This window comes from Cyprinus carpio, chromosome B8 (assembly GCF_018340385.1).
Source record: "Cyprinus carpio isolate SPL01 chromosome B8, ASM1834038v1, whole genome shotgun sequence".
Taxonomy (NCBI): domain Eukaryota; kingdom Metazoa; phylum Chordata; class Actinopteri; order Cypriniformes; family Cyprinidae; genus Cyprinus; species Cyprinus carpio.
This window is the reverse complement of record NC_056604.1, coordinates 504,499-526,530: the sequence shown is the minus strand read 5'-3', so window position 1 is coordinate 526,530 and position 22,032 is coordinate 504,499. Positions and strand designations below refer to the sequence as shown.

The following is a 22,032-nucleotide window of genomic DNA, read 5'->3' as shown; positions in this document are numbered from 1 at the left end:
ACAAATCTAGCTTAAGAGGGAACATTTTACAAAGGGTCTATAAATGTATACAAGACAACATTGTTCCATAAAGTTTATGGAACACTCTACACCTTTATTAATATTTGATGATATGTTCTGAATATGCTTGAGAAAATCGGTTCTCGCGGATGAGCAACTGTTTCCCGTGACCTATGACACATACAAAAAACATTTTTGCATCTTTAAATCCCTGTTCTTATCACAACGCGAGAAAACAGCCCGCTTGCAAATTGAACGTTCTTTACAATATACCCTCTGCGTGTTCTTACGGCCGTCCTTTTCGCCCTGGGAAAAAATTATAATAGTTATAAAATCTGGTATGATGCGTGGGCCGCCCTCTGCCCCTGTATGAACTTGACTTATGACGTGCCCACAAACCTAATACTCGAGTACTCCTCATCCTAATAATATATTAATCTATGTCAGGCCTCTCGATATCGCTTAATCTAGATGGTCATAAAAAATAAAAATAAAGTCATTCTTGTTATATATATTTTTTTTAAACTTTGTCATGTGTAATAAAATGTCTTTTCTTTTTGTGGTTCAGGTTTCATGACTGTAGTAAAATTAATGCAAAAACTGACATTTCAAATCAACTCCACCCTTTCAAAAAAAAACCCCCTACAACCCACCACCAGGTGAGGCCAAACACGAAATCTAAGACCTTTACAAAAAAGCAAGAACTGTCTTTGACAGAATGTCTTAATATGTATCCAAACCTGTCCGGCTGACGGCTAAAAAATAATAATAATAATAACCACAACGGCCCACTCCCTGTCAAAAGAACCAACTAGAGAATTTATAAGCCTTGATAATTAATTGATGATGATAATACAGAGCTATATCTAGTGGCTAAACCATAGAATTGCAGAAGTTTTTATTTGTTTACTCCAACCAGATGGTACTAATCTGACTTCAAAAAATTGATTTTAAAGGCATTGTCTCTATTTAACATGAAATACTGCCATAATTGAAAAGTAACAGAAAATTGTTGATGACAAATTGGTATTTTCAATGCAGAAAATGCATCATAATTATTACATAAATATTAATTAGTACCATGAGATTCTCTCAAAATGTAAAATATAAAAAGAATTGTTTTTTCAAAATTTCCTCAAAAAAATAAAAAAAGAAAAAATATTATGTCGAATAAAAATATATTGCATTGATTTTTACTGAAAATTCAAAAAAACAAAAAGTTACATCTTCAGTCACGTTTTGCGTTCACTTTTTGACTCCCAAATGAACAATACCAGAAGGGTTGGGCTGGAAAAATAAATATGCTTCAAATAACGCTATATTTTAAGTGAAAAAGACGTGTTGGGCGTTTGTTTCATTACAAGTAAAGAGAGTTAAGTAATCAGATTACTTTTTTCAAGTAACTAGTAAAGTAGCGCATTACTTTTTAATTTACAAGAAAATGAGTTAGTTTTTTAAATCGGTAACGCCTGTTACTTTGTTTCCCATGCTGACTGACAGCTTCTAGATTAAATATGAACATGAATTTACTCATCTCACCTGCACATAAACAAATTAAATTACAGTTAAAGGCAGTTCATCATTGAATTCACTGATGATTTTAAAAGTAACTTTCCCCAACACTGGAGAAAATAAAACTTTAGAAAGCTTTTTGGAATGTTTAAACAACTTTATAATGCCAACAAGAAAACTGGACATTTAACATTTAGAAAATTAAATTAAATTGACGTAACATTATATTTTGGGTGAAAATAAAATTAGTATGTTTAAGAAACGTTTTTGCAATTTTTAAATATTGTTATATTCACAACAACAACACTGATTTCAACTTTGTTGCAACTAAATGTTCAAATAACGTTATATTTTGGGTAAAAACAAAGGTAGGAGCACGTTTTCAGAAACATTTACATAACGTTATAATCACAACAAAGGACATTTCAGCGCTTTTGAAACATTTCAAAACAATGTTCCCACAACGTTTCATAAACTAAATTTATTACCTGGGAAGCAGCTCTAAAAGACAAAAGTTTCATTCTTCAGCTCAGTTCAGTTTTGTTCTCATCAAGTATTGTCATTGCAGTTAAATCTGTAATATTACTGAATATGTAAATGTTTAAACAGAGCACAGTTACAAAACGTTACAAAGTAGGCAAACTTGTCAATTGCATTTGCTTTATATATTAGCTGTGAGGTCTGATATTGAATTATCTGCATCATTTGTCTTCCATATGCAGTGATTTGATGTTTGATTATTGTATTTTTATCATACACATGATGCTGTGTTGCAGCTGACATTATATCATTATAAACACAGAACTGCTGATCCGGGGCTAGTTGTCACACTGAAGTGGTTAGGGTTTGAGTTATATAGCTGTTTCATTAAACATATTTCTGAAATTAAGCTGAATAGCCAAAAATATTTTCTTTTAATGAAGGTTTACATTGTGACAACTTGCCCCACTATAGGCTAAACATGCATTATGTGTTTTATCTCTGTCCCAAAATACAAATGATTAAGAGAAAGAAGTAACGTGAAACAGAAGTAAATCAACCCCAGATCAGCGTTTAACATGAAATAAATCCCAGCCTGAGCAGCAGAGTGCAGTACTGGTCAAGTGAACACACTGTTAAGTGGCTCTGATGTCTGAAAGCTCTGCAGTGATGGATTTTTGTAGTTTTTAATCACTCTGTTTCCCATCAACAAAAACCCAACACAATTTTTCCATTTTGAAATATTGCAGAAAATCAGCTCTCTGACCAACAAAAGTGAATGATTCTTACACATTTTATTCATCATGATCATCATTAATGAACACAGCTTTTATGAATTTTGAAGCCTAAATAAAAAAAAAAAAATTATAAACATAAATATAAAAACATACTATTTAATGTACTTTATTAATATCGAAATTTCTTGGTTATGTAAACGTTAGAGGAACATTACATTCTACAATTTTGAAAATATATATAAATATATATATTATATATATATACTATATATATATATATATATATATATATATATATATATATATCTATTATATACAGTACAGTACAGACCAAAAGTTTGGAAACATTACTATTTTTAATGTTTTTGAAAGAAGTTTCTTCTGCTCATCAAGCATGCATTTATTTGATCAAAAATACAGAAAAAAAATGAATTGAAAAAAATATATTATTACAATTTAAAATAATTGTTTTTAAATGTATTATACTTTAAATTATCATTTATTTCTGTGATGCAAAGCTAAATTTTTAGGATCATTATCACATGATCCTTTAGAAATCATTCTAATATGATGATTCATTATCAAAGTTGGAAACAGTTCTGCTGCTTAATATTTTTTTCAGAACATGTGATACTTTTTAGGATACTTTTATACTGTTTTTAAAATATTAATATTTTGTAATAACAATATACACTAATACTGGTCAGTAATTTGGGGTAAGTCAGTCATTTTTTTCTTTCTTTTTTTAAATAAAATCAATACTTTTATTCAGCAAGGATGTGTTAAATTGATAAAAAGTGATAGTAAAGAAAATATATTATTAGAATATATATTATTAGAATTTTTAGAATTATTAGAATTTTTTTACCAGTTCTTTTTAACCTTTTATTCATCAAATATATTAGACAGCAGAACTGTTTCCAACACTCATAATAAATCAGAATATTAGAATGATTTCTAAATGATCATGTGGATAGACTGGCATGTTACATGTGACACTGAAGGCTGGAGTAATGATGCTGAAAAATTCAGCTTTGCATCACAGGAATACATTTTTTTTTTTAAAGTATATGCAAATAGAAAAACTATTATTTTAAGTTGTAATAATATTTCACAATATTACTGTTTTTTTTCTGTATTTTTGATCAAATAAATGCAGGCTTGATGAGCAGAAGAGACTTTCAAAACATTAAAAATAGTAATGTTCCAACTTTTGCGGCTGTACTGTTATATATGCATATAGTAAATATATATATTAGTATATATATATATATACGTATATATTAATATATATATATATATATAATATAATTATAGTATAATATCATTTATATAGATATATATATACTATATATTTCTATACTTCAATATACATCGTTTTTTTCGTTGGTCTATGGAAATATTAGAGAACATTGACCCGCTGTTATTGGAAATAAACAAACAACGTTATGAAACACATATATCTGATGTTTTGTAAACGTCCAAAATAGACTCTATCTATAATGCCATCTACGCAATGTTCTTCTTAGCCTTGAGATGAAACATTTGATCCATTATGCACTGAAACCATCATTGAGAATATTAAAATGATTACTAAAGAATGCTAACTGAACACAGAACATTATAGAATGCTTCAAAAACAAGCAGATACAAATATTAAACGTCTATAAGAATATACCATAATGCTGGCCCTTGCCATTGTAAGGAACCTTTAACAAATGCCATGGGAACGTTTCCAGGTGATGCCACACAGTTGTTTTTCAAACTGTAGATCCCAGTGCTTGCAACGCCAAGGTCATGGGTTCGATTTCCAGGGAATGCATGAACTGATCAAATGTATATCTTGCATGCAGTGTAAGTTGCATCTGGCACAAATGCACCATGCCCCCATGGACATGGTAAAGTAAAGCAATAAATGCATCTCGACGCAGAACTGTTTTTAAGTGCCCACCGTGAGCATGCTGTGTAGCGATGTACTTCCAGCATGTACTCTCTCTCTCTGAGATGTCAGTGCCCAGTGCTGTGTGAGCTGAAAGCAGATACTTCCGATCACTTCAATCTGATATATCTGGGTCTACTTCGCTCTATAAGTGACTGGCGAGCCATCTTATGTTATGTAGCTGCTTTATCTAACCTTATCTCCATGCCAATGACTTCAGGACTTCAGCATCAGGATTCATGCACCGGATGAGAACGATTCGTTAGCAAAAGTTCAGTGCGCATCTTTTCTCTAAATTTTTGAGAAATTAATTTGATCATTTGATGATTTAAACGGACATTCGAACAGGCACAACAGAGATCAAACTGGAGCGGAAGCCTTGTTTCTACCAACAGAATGAAAAATGGTAACTGCTGACTTTTTTTTTTTTTTTTTTTTTTTCGCACAATTCTGAGAACTCCATCTGTCTCTTTCCTCAGAATTGCGTGAACTACACTCATAATTGGAACTTTTTCCTCTTAAAGTTTCACACTTTTATCGACTATTTATCACACAAATCCGTAGTTTACATAAATCACTTTTTGTGGCACACAAATGAAAAAGAAAAAAGGTGTAACTTGCATACCTTTTTTATCTCCAAATTCAAAACCTTCTTTTTCTTGCCCCGAATTGTGAGTTTAGATAATAAACTCAGAATCCTCTGCAGTTTTTTTTTTCTCACTAATCTCCAACTTCTTTTTCAGAAATGCAAGAAAGTCGAATTGTGCATAATGAAAATCACAATACTTTTTTTAACTTAGTGATTCTGTGGCGAACGAAACAAGCTTTGTATCAACTGAGCTTTAATGTTGACTGACCGACTTCGGTTTCTGTTCCTTCAAAGAGCCCAGTGTCTGCTAAATACATAAAATGTAAAATACATCCTCCTTTTAATATCATATTAATATTCGTTATATAGAAACAGACCAAATGTGCTTCGATTATATTAATCATCCTCATATCATTTTTTTATCATGCAAACATGTACGTGACTTCTCTTTGTTCAGCGGGGAACAACAAATTATCGCGTACATAACCAAACAGTTTTGCATTCCCATTGATTCCTAATTAAATGGATCAAAAAATATACAATGGAAGTCAAGCCCGACGGCCATTTTTTGTGTGTGTGTGCTGTTCTGCAAGAAGAAGAGAACATAATTGACCAAAAGTTTCATTTTTGGGGTGGAAATATCACTTTTAAATCATGATACTATTGAAGTACGTAGAGATCCAGCTTTGTTTAAAAATCTGTCCTACTGAATGTTAATGTTTGTGCAAAGGAGAATGCCTGACCCGAATGTTACGTTTTGAACGCCATTTCTAAAAACACAAATCAGTAACAATTTAAAAAAACGTTAGATGAACGTACCGACTAAATCAAACCTAAGAAATAGCAAATAAAACATTCAAAATGCAACCGCGTCTATAAATAATGTTTTATGTGCCAATGTTGCTAAGAAAAATTAATAAACACCAGATACTTTGAACGAACATTCGTAGATATTAATGTTATATCGGAAAAATGTATCCGGGAATAGTATCCGCGTTAAAGACTGCAAGCTGTAAGACGCTGTTACATCACGCTGAGCAATAAAACAGCTTCTCCTTGAGTCACCGCGTCACATGTTAGCGGCTGTTGTGTAAAAATAATCATCACTGCCCAGCCGTTCAAAAAAAGCAAGCAGCAGACGAAGCTTTATTTTGGAAACAATGCGTCAGCCGCCTTGTGCCAGCTGACTGACCTGATGTCTCACAGCCAGCATTATTAGTGTCTTCTAATATCATAATTACACGCTGCTAGGGACTAAATAGGAAGCCTCAGCCCAAGCGCGGGGTGTAAGACACTCGAGCTCGCACGCAGAAATCACGACCCAGCGAAGACATCGAATCCCTACACTCATGTGTGTGATCGGCTTTTGTATCACAACACCCAGATTTTATCCAGAGTACAGTTTGCGCCCTCCTCGCTATGATAGGGTCATGAAATGGAAGCAGTCGTGTTAATTTGTGCTACGTAATGCTGTAAGGAACAAGTAGATCCGCTCAAGGCGCGCAGACGCCTCATCGAAGCACAACACGATCTATTCGCTTACAGCGAAAACGACCATCATAAATCCACCAGCCACAGGCGAAAGTCAGACTCAGAACCTTCTGAGCCAAAAACTTGATCGAACGAAACCACTGCTTTCTAGGCAAATGTATCCCCCCCCCCCCCCCCCCGTCGTTCAGCATGTTGAATACTGCCTTCCTTCACTATGTTAGACTGTCAAACAACATTCGCGCATCCGGCTGCGTACTGCGCTACCTCGTGAACATAGCATAGTATTATGACCCATTGTTTAGGCGGATGCATGGATGGAACATTCTTTATTTCTGGAAGCATTTCAGTTCGTCACTAATATTACTCCTTATTTCAAAATATGTAAAATAGAACACTCCAAAAGAAAGAACATTCCCATCAGTTTCTACGTACTGCATTCGTATAACCACGACACAAAATCTTTTTTATTAACATTTGAACAAACTGCCGATTATTTAAAAAAAAAAAAAAAAAAAATCTATATATAATTTTATAAATTTAAAGAAATGTGTTAGCAAAAGTGCTGTCTTAGAAAAACACTATTTGTCTATCTCTAAGGAGTTATCATGCGTCTATGTTAACAAATGTTCTCAAAATGCATTTTGGCACGGAAGATACACATTTTTTATGTCTTAATTCGTAGAACTTTTTATTTCTGAAATGTGTGTTCAGTTGGATGTTTATTTGAAATGTTACATTCAAGAATGATTCTATTGATTGAGAACATTCAACAAAGTAACAATCCCAGAATTTTTTGTAAAATACTAATTATGGAATGTTCCCCTAACATTCTGGGTATATTTGCCCAAAGAAAAAAAAAACACACACACACACACACACACACACACACACACACACACACACACATCATATATATTTAATATACTATATATATATATACAAGTATATATGTAATGTGGGGTGTTTTTGAAAACATGGTGTTTTGAAAAAATCGCAAAATGTTTTTATATTTTAATGGGACACATTTACATTTTATAGTAGCACGGGCGATGATACAATGAATGAGGTACTATCGATGTACAGAGATTTGTTGCCACAAGAGAAAGTCACATGAGCTAGATTACAAATTAAACATTCTCGTTCACATGCCACTGAATAACAATAATCGGTTTCTTATTTATAATATTGGATTCACTGGCATCATTTGGACTGAAAATCCCTTCATGCTAAACAAGCACACAGTCAATCTGAATGAAATTTACAATTGAAAGAGCGCCACATTGCTGTGATATTTAGAGATATGCAACTAATCAAAACCCACAAGAAAAAAAACTAAGCATGATTAAATGCTGTGAAATCTTGATCTCAGTTATTGGCAAGTGTGCACTATTATTGCTTCTAGCTAGCACCCGTGGGAAGCCTATCTGTTTACATACATTTTATAGTCTATACAAAATGCCTGTGGACTGAATTTGTTTATGTTAATCTGAATATCTTGCTAAAAGTGTATTCTACAATAGAAGTCCGCTTCTCGCCCACAAAATAACGTCTAACATGTGAGCAAGTTGCAATTCCTTTTTTGTTTTTTTCGCGGAACATAAACCAGTTGTGAAGAGCACATGTGCTGAAGTTTTGTTTGCATGAAGTAATGGCAAATGTAAACGAATATGTGAATCACACATTCATTCCGACTGACAAAAATATACTGTGAAGCACCCCCAATTAATGCTGGTTTAAGATTTCTGTGCGTTGACAAACGTGAGAGATGTCACCTCTAGTTCCTCAGTGAAGACCGCGGTCTGAGACATGTGTTTTAATGCGTCTGTCACTTGATGATTAGAGAGGTTATTTTGGATGTGATGGTCCTTTACAACATTTGCAAGATGTTTTCCACCTTAAAAATACATGATGTAATGGATATCAGGTGTGAACGCTGCTGCTGACACCGTTTACGTCTGATTGTTGGGAGTCAGAATCTCTAGTTGTACATGTGAACATGAGACACTGTCCATCAGAATGTTTACAGTAATAACTTCATTAGTTTGCAGTGTTCACAGCTGCATTTGTCCCTACTCCTGCGTCTTTAGACGTGATTCAAGCTGCATTACACTGCAAATAAAATTTCACAAACATTACCATTGTTTACTCAGTTATTTGGCCCCTTTTTTTTGTCAATAGCAATGTAATCGTGATATCGCACAATGGAGAAACATTTTTTAGTTTTTAGAGTTGTTGGAAAAAACAGTATGTCCCGCTATAGACAGGCTTTAAAAAACTGCCAGGGCCGAGCATATCCACAAACCAAGCATAAACCAAAAAAACAATCCAAGGTTTTTATTGGAGTCACAGTGGCTAGATTAACATATAACCCAGACGCCACCCGATCTAAATAGTCCCTCACAGTGCAATTAGTAATGACTTTGATGGAATTTCTTCACTGATAAAAATGAGATAACATCAGAAATACAATAACAAATGTAGATTCCACTAGCAATCTAATACTTTATTTATCACCATCGCACCCAAAGATAAACTACAGTGCTTTACAACTATAGGACAGGAAGATCTAAATAAACTTATCACTGCATCTAAAACCAACAAATGTTTATTAGGATCCCTCGTACCCACTAAAATTACTGAAAAGGATGTTGTTACCTGCTAGCAGAAGGACCCGCTTCTCATGTATGAGTGTAACTCGGTCTGTCGGGTCTATCTAGGCACGTCCCAAAACATCATCAAGCTGGCGGTTTATTAAGCCTCTTATTAAGAACCAACAAACTAGATCCTAGTGAAACGTGGCAAATTCAATCTGTCCCTTTATGGGGTTCTAAAATTTTTAGAAAAGTTGTTTGTCTGCTCAATTGGAGCTCCGCATCCTGCAAAAAAATGATCTCTATGAAGAATTTCAGTCGGGTTTTCAGGCCCCATCATAGCAACAGAAACTGCACTTGTATTAAAATTGACAAATGACTTGCTTCTTGCTTCGAGACCAAAGGCTGCATCTCATTGTAGTTTTACTTGATCTTAGTGCTGCGTTCGACACCTATAGATCACGGACAAACTCATAGATAGATTACCAAACTATACAGGTATCCAAGGGCAGGCTTAAGATGGTTTAGATCCTACCTGTTTTTTCCCGATTCGCTACCACTTTGTTTATTCTTAAATGGGGAAGTCATCTCATTTATCACCAGCTAAAATATGGAGTGCCCCACAAGGATCTGTCCTAGGTCCTCCTGCTATTTTCAATATACAGGTTGCCCCTTGGTAATAATGTATTAGAAAATACGGGGATTAGTTTCCACTGTTATGCTGATGATACTCAACTATTATATTCTCCCCCCCAAAAAGACTAGATGAAACATTATCTAAGCTAACAGAATGTGTTAAAAACATAAAAAAAAGATTGGATGACCAAACTTATTAAAAAAAAAAAAGTTAAAAGTTATATTTTGGTGTGGAAAAACAAATTAGTATAACCATTGTAAGAAATGCTTTTGAACATTTAGATAACATTCTAATCCACATTCCCCCCCCCCCCCCCATGTTTTATAACATGTCAAAACAATGTTTCCAAAATGTTTTTATGTACCTTAAATTGTGTCACTTAGGAAGATCATGTCTTTGCTTTCTGAAAAAAGTTACCAAAATAAAGTTGTTTTGCCTAAACTGTGGGCTCAGAAACAAACTTAATTCAAGGCAAAAACGATTATTATTCTGAGCACATTAGTAGCTATTTTTCTTGTTTTAAGCAAACCTCTTTAGATGTTTGCATATGGAAAATACTGAGGAAGAACCGCATTGTTATAATTTTCTGAAGCTTCCAGTAGCTGTGTGTGTTGTGTGTGGTGTGAGAGAGACGAGAGACCCATCCCAACGAGACAAGAGTCACTTCTGAAATAACCCGAGGAGGGCTCAGGGAACATCATTAGAGGTGATCACACTGGAAGAAAGACAGTCAGACACCGCACTCGCCGTCTGGACGATGACGATCAATCTTCCTCTGTGCTGATCCTTTACAACTTTATCCTGTAATTGAAATAGAGAACAGATGCGTTCAGATCAAGTGCTGATCCGGTGTTTGATTTCGTTTGTGCTCTTTCACAGGAGATGAGTTCTGCTCTCATTCATGACAAACTCTTCAGCAAGTCCTTCTGGGAGCAAAAGGATCAACAGTCACACGTCACAATGAACCGAAACTGAAGAAGAGAGGATGAAGAGGAGCGATCTCACCAAGTAAGTACTCAATTACCTCACAATATAATTTTACTTTCTGTTTTCGATTGATAGTAAAACAATTACAACTGCAAAAAAAATGACTTTCTTAGTGTTTTTGTCATTTTCGAGTATAACATCTTTTAAACATTCTTGAATCAAAGATTCTTGTTTGAAGGAAAAAATAAAATAAAAAAATTGATACATTTTTCAGAATCAGGAAAACGATACTTTATATCTATACTCATTTCAGGTAAATGTATCTAGATGCATGAATGTTTAGATTATTTGGTAATATACCAAAAACAAGTGTTTTCTGTTTGCTTTCAGCTGATGATTGATGATTATATTATTAATGAGTATTATTATTATTATGCACTTGTGCAGTTCTCTGAGCTGATATTTAATATCTGCGTCCTGCCGAGGACAGAAGATTATCAGAGTAACGGCCCTCAAATTCAATAATCCATGGTTGAGACTGCAACAGGTCTACAAAAAAAAAAAAAATATTTCTCACGTTACCAGGTAATTACTACTTGTGTTACAAGGCATTTCAGAGAATTATAAATGCTACTTTTTGATCTCACATTCCAACATCAACCATTAGATATACACTACACTTTATATTGTAAAAACATAACTACACTCCTGTTCTGTTATGAACTTTCGTGTCATCTGTGAATCCTCAAAAATAAAAATGTTCACACGTTTCCACAAAAATATGGCAGCACAACTGTTTTCAACATTGATTTAATAATCAGAAATGTTTTCTTGAGCAGCAAATCATCATTATTTAGTATGATTTCTGAAGATCATTGTGACACTGAAGGGGGGGGGGGGTTTTTTTTTGTTTTTTTTTTTTTTGGGGGAGAGGGGGGGTGGGGGGGGGGTTTTTTGGGGGGGGGGGGGGGGGGGGGGACATGAAGACGTGGAGTAATGATGCTGAGAAATACAGCTGCACATCACAGAAATAAATTACAGTTTTAACAGAGATTCACACTAGAAAACAGCTGTTTTACCCTTCTAATAATATTAAGTAATTTTGCCTTTACTGTATTTTGATTAATAATGCAGTCTGGCATTTTAAATTAAAAACTCTTTGAACACTAACAAAAACCCTTTGAAACAATAGTTCATACCACTTGGAAACTAGGGCTGTAAAATATTTAATCATGATTAATAATAAAAAAAATATTTTGTTTACATACTGTGTGTGTGTGTGTACATACATACATACATATATATATATATATAAATGCATAAATATAGATTGTAAAATATTTGTATGTAAACACTTTTGTATATATTTTATACTATATATAAATATTTGACAAATCTAACAATTTTTTTTTTTTCATTAATCTATACGTGTGTGTGTGTGTTTGTGTGGTATATACACACCGTACACACACACACAGAATGTAAACAAACTTTTATTTGACTATAATCATATGAAGCGCTACATGTGAAACAATGTGTGTGGTTTTAGCAGAGAGCATGAACTCTACAGTAATGCGTTCTGCTGTAAAAGGCTTTAACTCTGGTGATTTCAGGCTGCGTGACGAGTGGATCAGCAGACTGGAGCTCATCCGGACCAAACATCTGAAGAATTTTGGCGACAAACATCCGCGGGGGAAATCCAGCCCTGAACTAACAACCCATCTAACTGTGACACACAGATGAGTGCAGCTCAATCAACACACAGTCACTGACTGCTCCTCTCTTTATTTCACACATTCCAGAAGCGATGGAGAGATGGTGAACAGGTGTGATGAAGGACACGAGCGTGGCGCTTCACAGCCGTGTCAAAACACTGATCCTCACAAACACACCTAGAAGCATACAAGCCGCCCGTGTATTTCAAGCTCTGTCAGCGCTCGTTTAAACACAATCCATCATTCATAACTAACAGAAACACCTCTGTCTCGCTGCTGAACGTGTCGGAGCTCATCGAATATTACACACTAAATGATAATCTGGCGCTCAAATGAAAGTCCATCGGGTGCCAAAACTACAAAATCAGTCAAAGAGGAACCAAACAGAGCCGCTTCTTTACAAACAAATCATCTTCAGTCGTCGTCACTTCTTCTTCTTCTTTGCTTTCGTTTCCTTCCCTCCTTCTCCCTGCTGCGCTCCGGCCTCGGCGCCGCCGCTCTTCTGCGTTCTGCTCTTCAGTTTCGGGACATCTACCGTCCACGTAAAAAACATCACATCTTTCCCTAAAGGCAGATGAGAAAACTGATCGTCGTTCCCTTTATTGATGATATATTTTTCTTAAATTATACATGCATGTGTGTGTATTTATATAAACACATAATAAAATATACAGTACACCACATGATATTTGTACGTGTATTGTAAAGAAAACTTTTCTTTGGATGCGATTTAATTGTTTGACATTTAATAATTTAATTAAAATTTAATAATTTATATATATTTTTATTTAGGGTTAGAGTAGTAATAAATAATAGGGTAATAATAGAATATCTAAAATAATATTATCCTCATTTATTATTATTAAATATAATTTATATTTTATATAAAAACAAAATTTTGGCCAAATCATGCAGCCCTAAAAAACAAGCTGAGCAAACCCAGAATGTTTCATAAATGTTATATAAATATATATATATATTTTTTTATTATTATTTTTTTTTTTAACTTGTTAGTAAAATAATACAATACTAATATTTAATTAGTTTTCTTATTTAGCAATTTTCCTATTTTTATTTTGGATTAAGGTAATAATAAATATGTTAATAAATAATATTTTAAATTATTATTATAATGTATTATTACAATTTCATATTTTATAATTTGTATAACCACAAAGTTTCGGCCTTTATTTATATATATATATATATATATAATTTTTTTTTTACAGCGAAATATTACAACAGTAATACTTTTTTATTATTATTTAATAACTTGTATATATTTATTTAGGGTTAGAGTAGTAATAACATGGTAATAAAATAATATTTTAATTATCATCATTTTATTATTAAATTAAATATAATTATATTTGTATAACCAGAAAATTTTGGCCAAATCACGCAGCCCTAAAAACAAGCAGAGCAAACCCAGAATATTTTTTTTTTTTAGGAAAAAAAACATAAATCTATTAACCATACCCATAAACCCCAACCCAAAATCAAAACTAATCATTTAATGCATGAACGCATCACTCACTAGACGCAAACTTCTCGTGGCACAGACTTCCGTCCTCGAGTCTGAGCTGAATCCGCACTCTTCCTCTAAACTGAACGTCTCTGTTCCATTCGCGCGGATACATCTTGTTCTGGAAGAAGGAAGTGATGTCATGATTTCACATCCACACTGAACACCAGAATCAGCGCACGTATGAACCCACGGTCAGACCTCCACCAGAACATTGAGTCCAGCGGCGGTCAGAACGTCCCGGATCTCAGCACACGACGGGTTCTCCACCGCCTGCACACACACACACACACACACACGCACGCACACACACAGATTAAACACACACAACACACTCTGATTATTGAACACCACCAGCAGAAACACACACCTTCTCCGCAGCTATCTTCTGCCTTATGCTATTGTCTTTTTACTGTTATGTATGCTGGATAAGATGCACATAAACCTGGAGGGAGAAAAAAAATTCTATAAAATATAAATTGTGTTGTGTGTGAATATAAAAATTTTTAATGATTTATAATTAAAAAAAAAAAAAAAAAAAAAACTTATATATATAGTATATATATATTATATATATATCAATGCATATTTAATATAAATTCCTTAAAAAAATATTAATTATAAATCACCTAAATTATATTTTATAAAATATGTAAATTTCATAAATATAAATGCTACATATACATTTTAAATACACATTTTAAAATAACTAAAATTAAGAAAATATTTATAATTTAAAAATAATATATTTAAAAAATTAAATACTTAATGCATTTAATATAAATTCTTACAAATGTAATTATACACCCTTTCAAATTATTGATAAAAAATATGTAAATGTAATATTATAATATACATATACATTTAAAATTAAATGGCATATTTAAAATACCTAATTAAAAAGTTGTGTTATGTCTGTGGCGTGTATGTAAATAAAAAATACATTCTATAAAACTTAAAAATACATATTTTAAAAATAATATCATATCTCTATATTCTATATATATATATATATATCTATATATATATAAATCAATGCATATTAAATAAATATACATTCTTAAAATTATATAATTATTACATTTTTCAAATGTATAAATAAAAGTACAGATTTCATTTTAATACATAAAATAAAATACTTAAAATGTAAAAACTATGTATGTATATATATCTATATAGATATATATATATATATATCTATATATAATCTATTATATATTGTATGTATATATGTGTATATTATGTATGTATATATGTATATGTATATGTATGTATATATGTATGTATATATGTATATATATATGTATGTATGTATATATGTATATATATATGTATGTATGTATATATGTATATATATATGTATGTATATATATGTGTATATATATGTATGTATATATATATATGTATGTATATGTATATATATATATGTATGTATATGTATATATATATTATGTTATGTATATGTATATATATATGTATAGTATATATATATATGTACTATGTATATGTATAGTATATATATGTATATGTATATGTCTATATATATATGTATATGTATATGTATATATATATATATATATATATACACACACACACACAACACCATAGCACTGAGTAATAACACACAGTATGTACGTGTACTACTCCGCTCCGGTTTTTAAGCTGGATTTGTGTAACTGTAACGCACATATATATAAAGTATTGAATTGTCCGTCAAAAACTGACCGCTCTTGATCCGCGGGTTTTGTCGTTTAAATGCGCCATATCTTCAGATTTTCCTGGGTTCTGGGTTAATTTCGCGTTTAAAACGCGCACCAAGTTGATTCTGAACGCTTGCAGGCTAAATGCTGATGAGTGTTTCTGTGAACACGACACTTCCGGCGGCGGGCGTCTTCTTCCGCTCGTCAGCTGTCGCGGCGTGACGTCACAGCGCCGCCTGTCGGCTCAGAGGGCCCCTAGCTGCAGTTAATACAAGCAGCATGTTTGATTTCTTTCCTTATTTTTTGTTTTTAAAAGTTTTATATCCAAACTTGTGAATGATAGTGTATATCCACAAAATATGAAGCAGTACAATCTGAATCATTCATCTGAAATAAATAACAGTTTTACAACACATTCTATATTTAAACAGTTTGTTGAAATAGTTAAATTATTGTACAATATTTCTGTTTTTACTGTATATTTGATCAAATGAATGCAGCCTTGGTGAGCAGAGGCCAAGTACTGCTACAAGCTGAAGGAAGAGGAACACTTCTCAAACTCTGACCCCCGAAGCATGTGGCAGGTCATCAGAGACTACAAGCCAAGCAACTCCACTCCAACGATCACAGACGTCTCCTTAACAAGCTAAATGACTTTTATGCTCGCTTCAACAGCAAGGAGACGGCCACCAAGATCACACACTCAGCAGATCACCAACCTCTCAAACTCACCTCCACAGATGTCCACACTGCATTGAGCCAGATCAACCCACGCAAGATAGCAACAGCACGGCAAGCTGACCACAAAACGTGGAGAACCATGGACATTATACACCTCCCTCTGCAACTGGATCATGGACTTCTGACCAACAGTACCTCGGCATGTTAGGTCAGGCCAACACTGCTCCTCCACCATCACACTTAACACCGGCGTACCCACAGGGACTGTGTGCTGAGCCCATTCCTTTACTCCCTCCACACCCAACGACTGCAAGCCTGTGCATGTGATCCAACTCCCATATTAAGTTTGCAGACGACCACCACGGTGATTGGCCTCATCAGAGACAATGATGAGAACTGCCTAACAGGAACGGAGGTACAGCACCTGGCCACATGGGTGCACTGACAACGATCTGCTCCCTTAACCCCCAGCAAGACAACGGAGATCATTGTGGGACTTCAGGAAGAAGAAAAGGAAGCACACATGACCCCCATCCACATTAACGTGAGGTTGTTGTTGACCGTGTCCTCCAGCTTCAAGTTCCTGGGAACCACCATCTCTGAGGAACTGGTCCTGGACCACAACCACCTCCAGCCTGAGTCACAAGAGCTCACCAGCGCCTCTTCTTCCTCAGTACACTGAGAAGGAAGAACCAACGTGTCTTCAGCCATCGCTGGTGGAACTTTTAACGGTGTGCGATCGAGAGCATCCCCCTTGACCAGTTACATCACAGTCTGGTATGGGAACTGCTCACAGATGGCTGGCGATCGCAGAGGCATGCAGAGGGTGGTGAAAACTGCCCAAAGCATCACCAGGAACACCACTTTCCTGCTGGCTGAAGGACTATCCAGCTGGAAAACGCTGTCTACGTTGAGCTCACAGCATTCCTTACGGGGACTCCTCTCACCCCTGACCATGGACTGTTTAACCTCCTGCCCTCCGGGAAGGTGCCCCCCCCCCATTTAAAAATCTGTAAAGTATGTCCACAGATACTGCATTATAATTGTATATTTATTGTAACATTTGTAACATATTGTACACTGTGTTATATCCTGTACTTCTGCTTATTGCACTCTTGGTTAGATGTTAACTGCATTTCGTTGCCTTGCTACCTTACATGTGCAATGACAATAAAGTTTGAATCTAATCTAATCTAATCTAAAAAACCCCTTTAGCTGTTATAAATTCAACTGTAAACCACACGCTTCACGGGGCTTATTTGCTTTTTATTAAACAGTTTATTCCCTACCCGTAGTAAGGTTTCATAAAATAAAACTGAGCAAACTAGAAGCTGTAATGATATAACTAAAACACAGTATTCCTTCCTGCCAAAACTAATGGTGAGTTTCCCTCAGAAACAGGTGATGGTTACAACAAATGTGGTTGCCGTTGCAACAGACAATCTGTGCAACAAAGGTGTTTGTTTACTTTTGTAGCGTAAGTTACAACAGCTTCTGGCTCAAACCAATCAGAATGCAAGGACCAGAACTAATCTGTGTTATAAAAAAAATTTTGGCCATTAAAAATTGGTCCTATACACACCCGGGTGGGCACAGAAAAAAAATGTATCGCTTAAAAAATAAAATTGGAAAAAAGGAGCGTTATTTTAAGGTCTTAAAGCCATTTTGGCAAAAGTTTGTTTGCTTTACTAAAAATATGAGCACTTATTTTTAATGTTTATGCATTCTTTCCACGTCTAATGGATGGATCAGAACGTGTTATAAGGTAAAGTACTTAATTTTATTTCATTTTAACCACGGGCTGACTGACTCTTTCTTTCTCAATTAAAACAGGACAGTGGTAAAGATCTGCGGGCTGAACGCTGGACGGTTTATTCCTGATGGACCGCAGGAGAAGAGCGGTGTTTGTGGTTTCCTGTTCAGGAAGATGAGGTTTCCGCTGAAGACTCCTGCCTTGGCGACCTGTCGTAAAGGAAACCCTGTTTCAGATTGATGAGCGAAACCGCGCCTCGGACTCCCTCCAGTCTGCCCGGAGTATGTAGGATTTACCCTTATTACCCGATAGCTCAGGTTATGTTTCAGGATCCGGGACAGATTCCTGGAGAGAGAGAAGCTCAGGACTGAAACCTGCACTGGTCTCAGAAGGACTCGACCCTGTGGTTTTCTCTTCTCTGAGAGAATCTCAATCTCAATCTCAGAGGACTTTCAAACTCATGTTCAGTTTGCATTTGCTGCAGTGTCTGTGTGTGATTCATGACAGGTAATTTGACGATGAAGAACCCATGATTACTAACATTCGTGGGAAACCTGGATATCTGAGGAAGCACTATTTTTGTGAAAGTGTGGATTTCTTAACCTCAAAAACTAAATCTTATAACTCCATGCTGCATTTTTAAATATTGAATATTTCATTTTTTTCCTAGTGTTCAAGATCATGCTCTTTTATTGGGTAGTAACTGTGTAAAATATTGTTTACAAAAATCCAACATCCTTGATCCTTTAGTAAATTACAATGAACGCAGAATTTTTAAAGTCAAAGAAACAAGAATTTTGAGACCGTTTGCAAGGTCCAAATCATGTAAGAAGCATCAGAAATACACAGGAATACAGATGTATTACACCGACTTTAACTGTTTAAAGATCGTGTCAACTAGAGAAAACAACACATTCAATTCAACTTTATTTGTTAAACATAAGCCTTTTCACAATGCATATAATTTCCAAGCAGTTCAAGCAGATTCAGAAAATATTTGTTTCAGCGATACAATCAGGAAATATTAAATCTGTTATTAATCAGAGAGTGCAAAGTAATTAATTGGAGTTCTTATTACTGCATTAATCTTCTATAATTGAAAAAGCTTTCCACACAGAAGGGGGGATGCTGTTTTAAATCATCTTGATTAACACTCTTCTGCATTTGGGACCATGAAAAGAAGGATTTTACCCCCGGTTCAGAGGTTTGCGTTAACAGCCGATCCATGGTTTGAGCAGATAGTGACGGCGATGGCTTGTCTGGGCGGCATGATGAGACTACGGCCCGCTTGTCCTTTCACAAGAGCATTCCAATCACCTGAGAAGCAGAGAAACACGGTAACCACTCTGTTCAGGGAATAGTTCAGCCTAAAAATTGTGCTGTGAATGTGTGTCATTCCCTCCATTTCCATCTGAGAATCAGGATGACGTTTGTTGTCTTCATCAAGGTTTTGTAGAAATGTTAGCACTGCATCATGTGTTTCAGCAATGCGATGCTGCTGACATGACTTGGGTGCCGTCAGAATGAGAGTTCCCAAAAGCGGAGAAAAAACATCACAATAATTCACAAGTCAATCCAAAGCACTCCAGTCCATGCAGTGAAACATTCTGGAGAAGAACACAAGATGAAACACATCCAGCATTAAGACGTTTGTAACCACTCAAATACATAGATCTATAATCCATAATAACACTTCCTCCAGTGAACCAAAGTGCATCTCCTGTTTGTCTTCTCACATCAAAATCCAGACAAATTTTGGTTTAGAGCTGTTTTAAACGCTGCTTTGATCTTTGCCAGATTTCTCTCCTGATTCACACCAGAACACTTTTTCACTGGAGTGAAGTGTTTATTATGGATATATGGACTCTATGTCTTTTCGATTTTACAACATCTTTAATGCTGGAGGTGTGTCATCGTTTGTCTGTTCTCCAAGAGTGTTACATGATGGACTAGGAGTGATGATGGAGTACTTGTGAATTAGTTGTGATGTTTTTTATCACCTGTTTGGCACTCCTCATTTCTGACGGCACCCATTCACTGCCAGAGCATCCATTGCTGAGACACGGATGCGTGCTGCATTTCATACAAACCTGATGAAGAAACAAACCAATCCTTAATTCTGGTATGGACTAAGGGTAAGAAAAAACCACCAATTTTGTCCAGCACAGTATATCTAAAATAAAAATTCACTTTTTGTGGAAATTGACTTATTTTAAATGGACACACAAGGGTTAATATCTCACCTGTTGCCGGGTGAACCAGCGTGCCTCTTCGATCTCGTTCTGGTCTACTTTGATGTCCGCCGTCACGGCGACGCAGTGGCAGCCAATCATCAGGCAGGAGGGCAATAGGCGCACGCCTGAGAGGACAGGTCCTGCCACGGGCCCCACCTGAACACCGCTTCTCCTCCTGCACATACCTCCTCACCGCCGCCTCCAGCGTATCCCCTGAGCATCACACGCTCACCTCACTCAACTCACCGCAGACAGGGGGATTAGCCATTTCATCAATATCGTAATATTATCAAAGTCACATGATGATATGAAACGATAGGTCCTTGGATTAAGGTCTTGTTTATTGAATCTGCTGTTAGTTAGCGCGCATTTGACAACGCACCGGCCAGTCAGTTCTGCGTATTTTTCACAGCAGATGATTTTCCGCCATTTCACTAGATTTGTAGTGAAGAGTTTTCTGTTAAAATAAAAGCGTAAAAAAGCAAGAATGAATCGATGAATAGCAAGAGGTTTTTAAAACAGTTCAAACCTTCAGAATATAGCTGCAAGCAGCAATTTAAAGGGGCCAAGCACAACAGGCACAAATTGAGGAGCTAAGCATGGTATGCAGCATTAAAACCAACTGCAGCAGTGAGTAATTAAAACCATTTTTTCAGATGACTTAGTCAAAAATGGACTAAAAAAAACATGGATGTACAACCACTCGTGATATTGATTATATTGGCTTATCACATTTGAACCAATGAAGTGGCGCTGTTAATAAAATATATGTGGTGTGTTTCTGTGTGATGGTGACAATGGCACACACACAAGTTTGGTGTCAATATGTCAAAGCTTTGCCAGAGATACAGCTCAGATGCAGTTGGCATCTTTCCTGCAAATTTGTTTATGCGTTAAAACTAAAAAACAAGTTGCGTATATCAACACAAAATCCAAAAAAATTTTGTCAGCATGGTCTGAAGATGATCCGGCGCCAAATTTGGTGGAAAATGGGACCAACGGCCAGAAAGGAGTTAGAAAAACAATTTTTTTTTTTGTTTTAGAAGAAATTTCTAATCGAATCGAGTCATCTATAGTCCGGGAATCAAAGGAAAAAAAAATTCAAAAATTAACAAACATGAGTGAAATTTGGACAGCGTGGTGGCAGCTAGAGAGTTTGAGTTAGAGGACCCCCAAATTTGCTGTGGTTAATGTTGACACTGTCCTCTATCAGTGTGGCAAATTTCACAACTTTACCGCAAGCGGTTCTGTGGGCTGCCAATTAGACTCAATCCGCGGAAGAAGAAAATAAACGGAAGAATAATTATAAGAAAGAAACCTAACAAATACAATTGGTGCCAATCTTTTTCAAGGAGTAAAAATACGGACAGAAGTATTGCCTATATATACCGGATAAATGTTCATTTTATTTTACAGTGCATTGTGTTTAATGATATATATGGCTATTACTGTCATCGTTGTGGTATTATTATTATATTCTGGATTCTGTTGGCTTCCTAAAAACGAATTGGTTTGAAGTGA

The 22,032-nt window shown here is 35.2% G+C and overlaps 1 protein-coding gene across 1 annotated transcript; it reads right to left on the bottom strand.

Annotated features, from left to right (window-relative positions):
• Positions 1-13,042: 13,042 nt before the first annotated feature.
• Positions 13,043-16,727, bottom strand: LOC109064175 (signal recognition particle 19 kDa protein). Its single transcript, XM_042730383.1, is given in 6 exon segments — positions 13,043-13,182; positions 14,156-14,264; positions 14,345-14,416; positions 14,514-14,530; positions 14,533-14,588; positions 16,720-16,727. Coding segments are annotated over 6 exon segments (402 nt in total).
• Between the last annotated feature and the right edge of the window lie 5,305 nt (positions 16,728-22,032).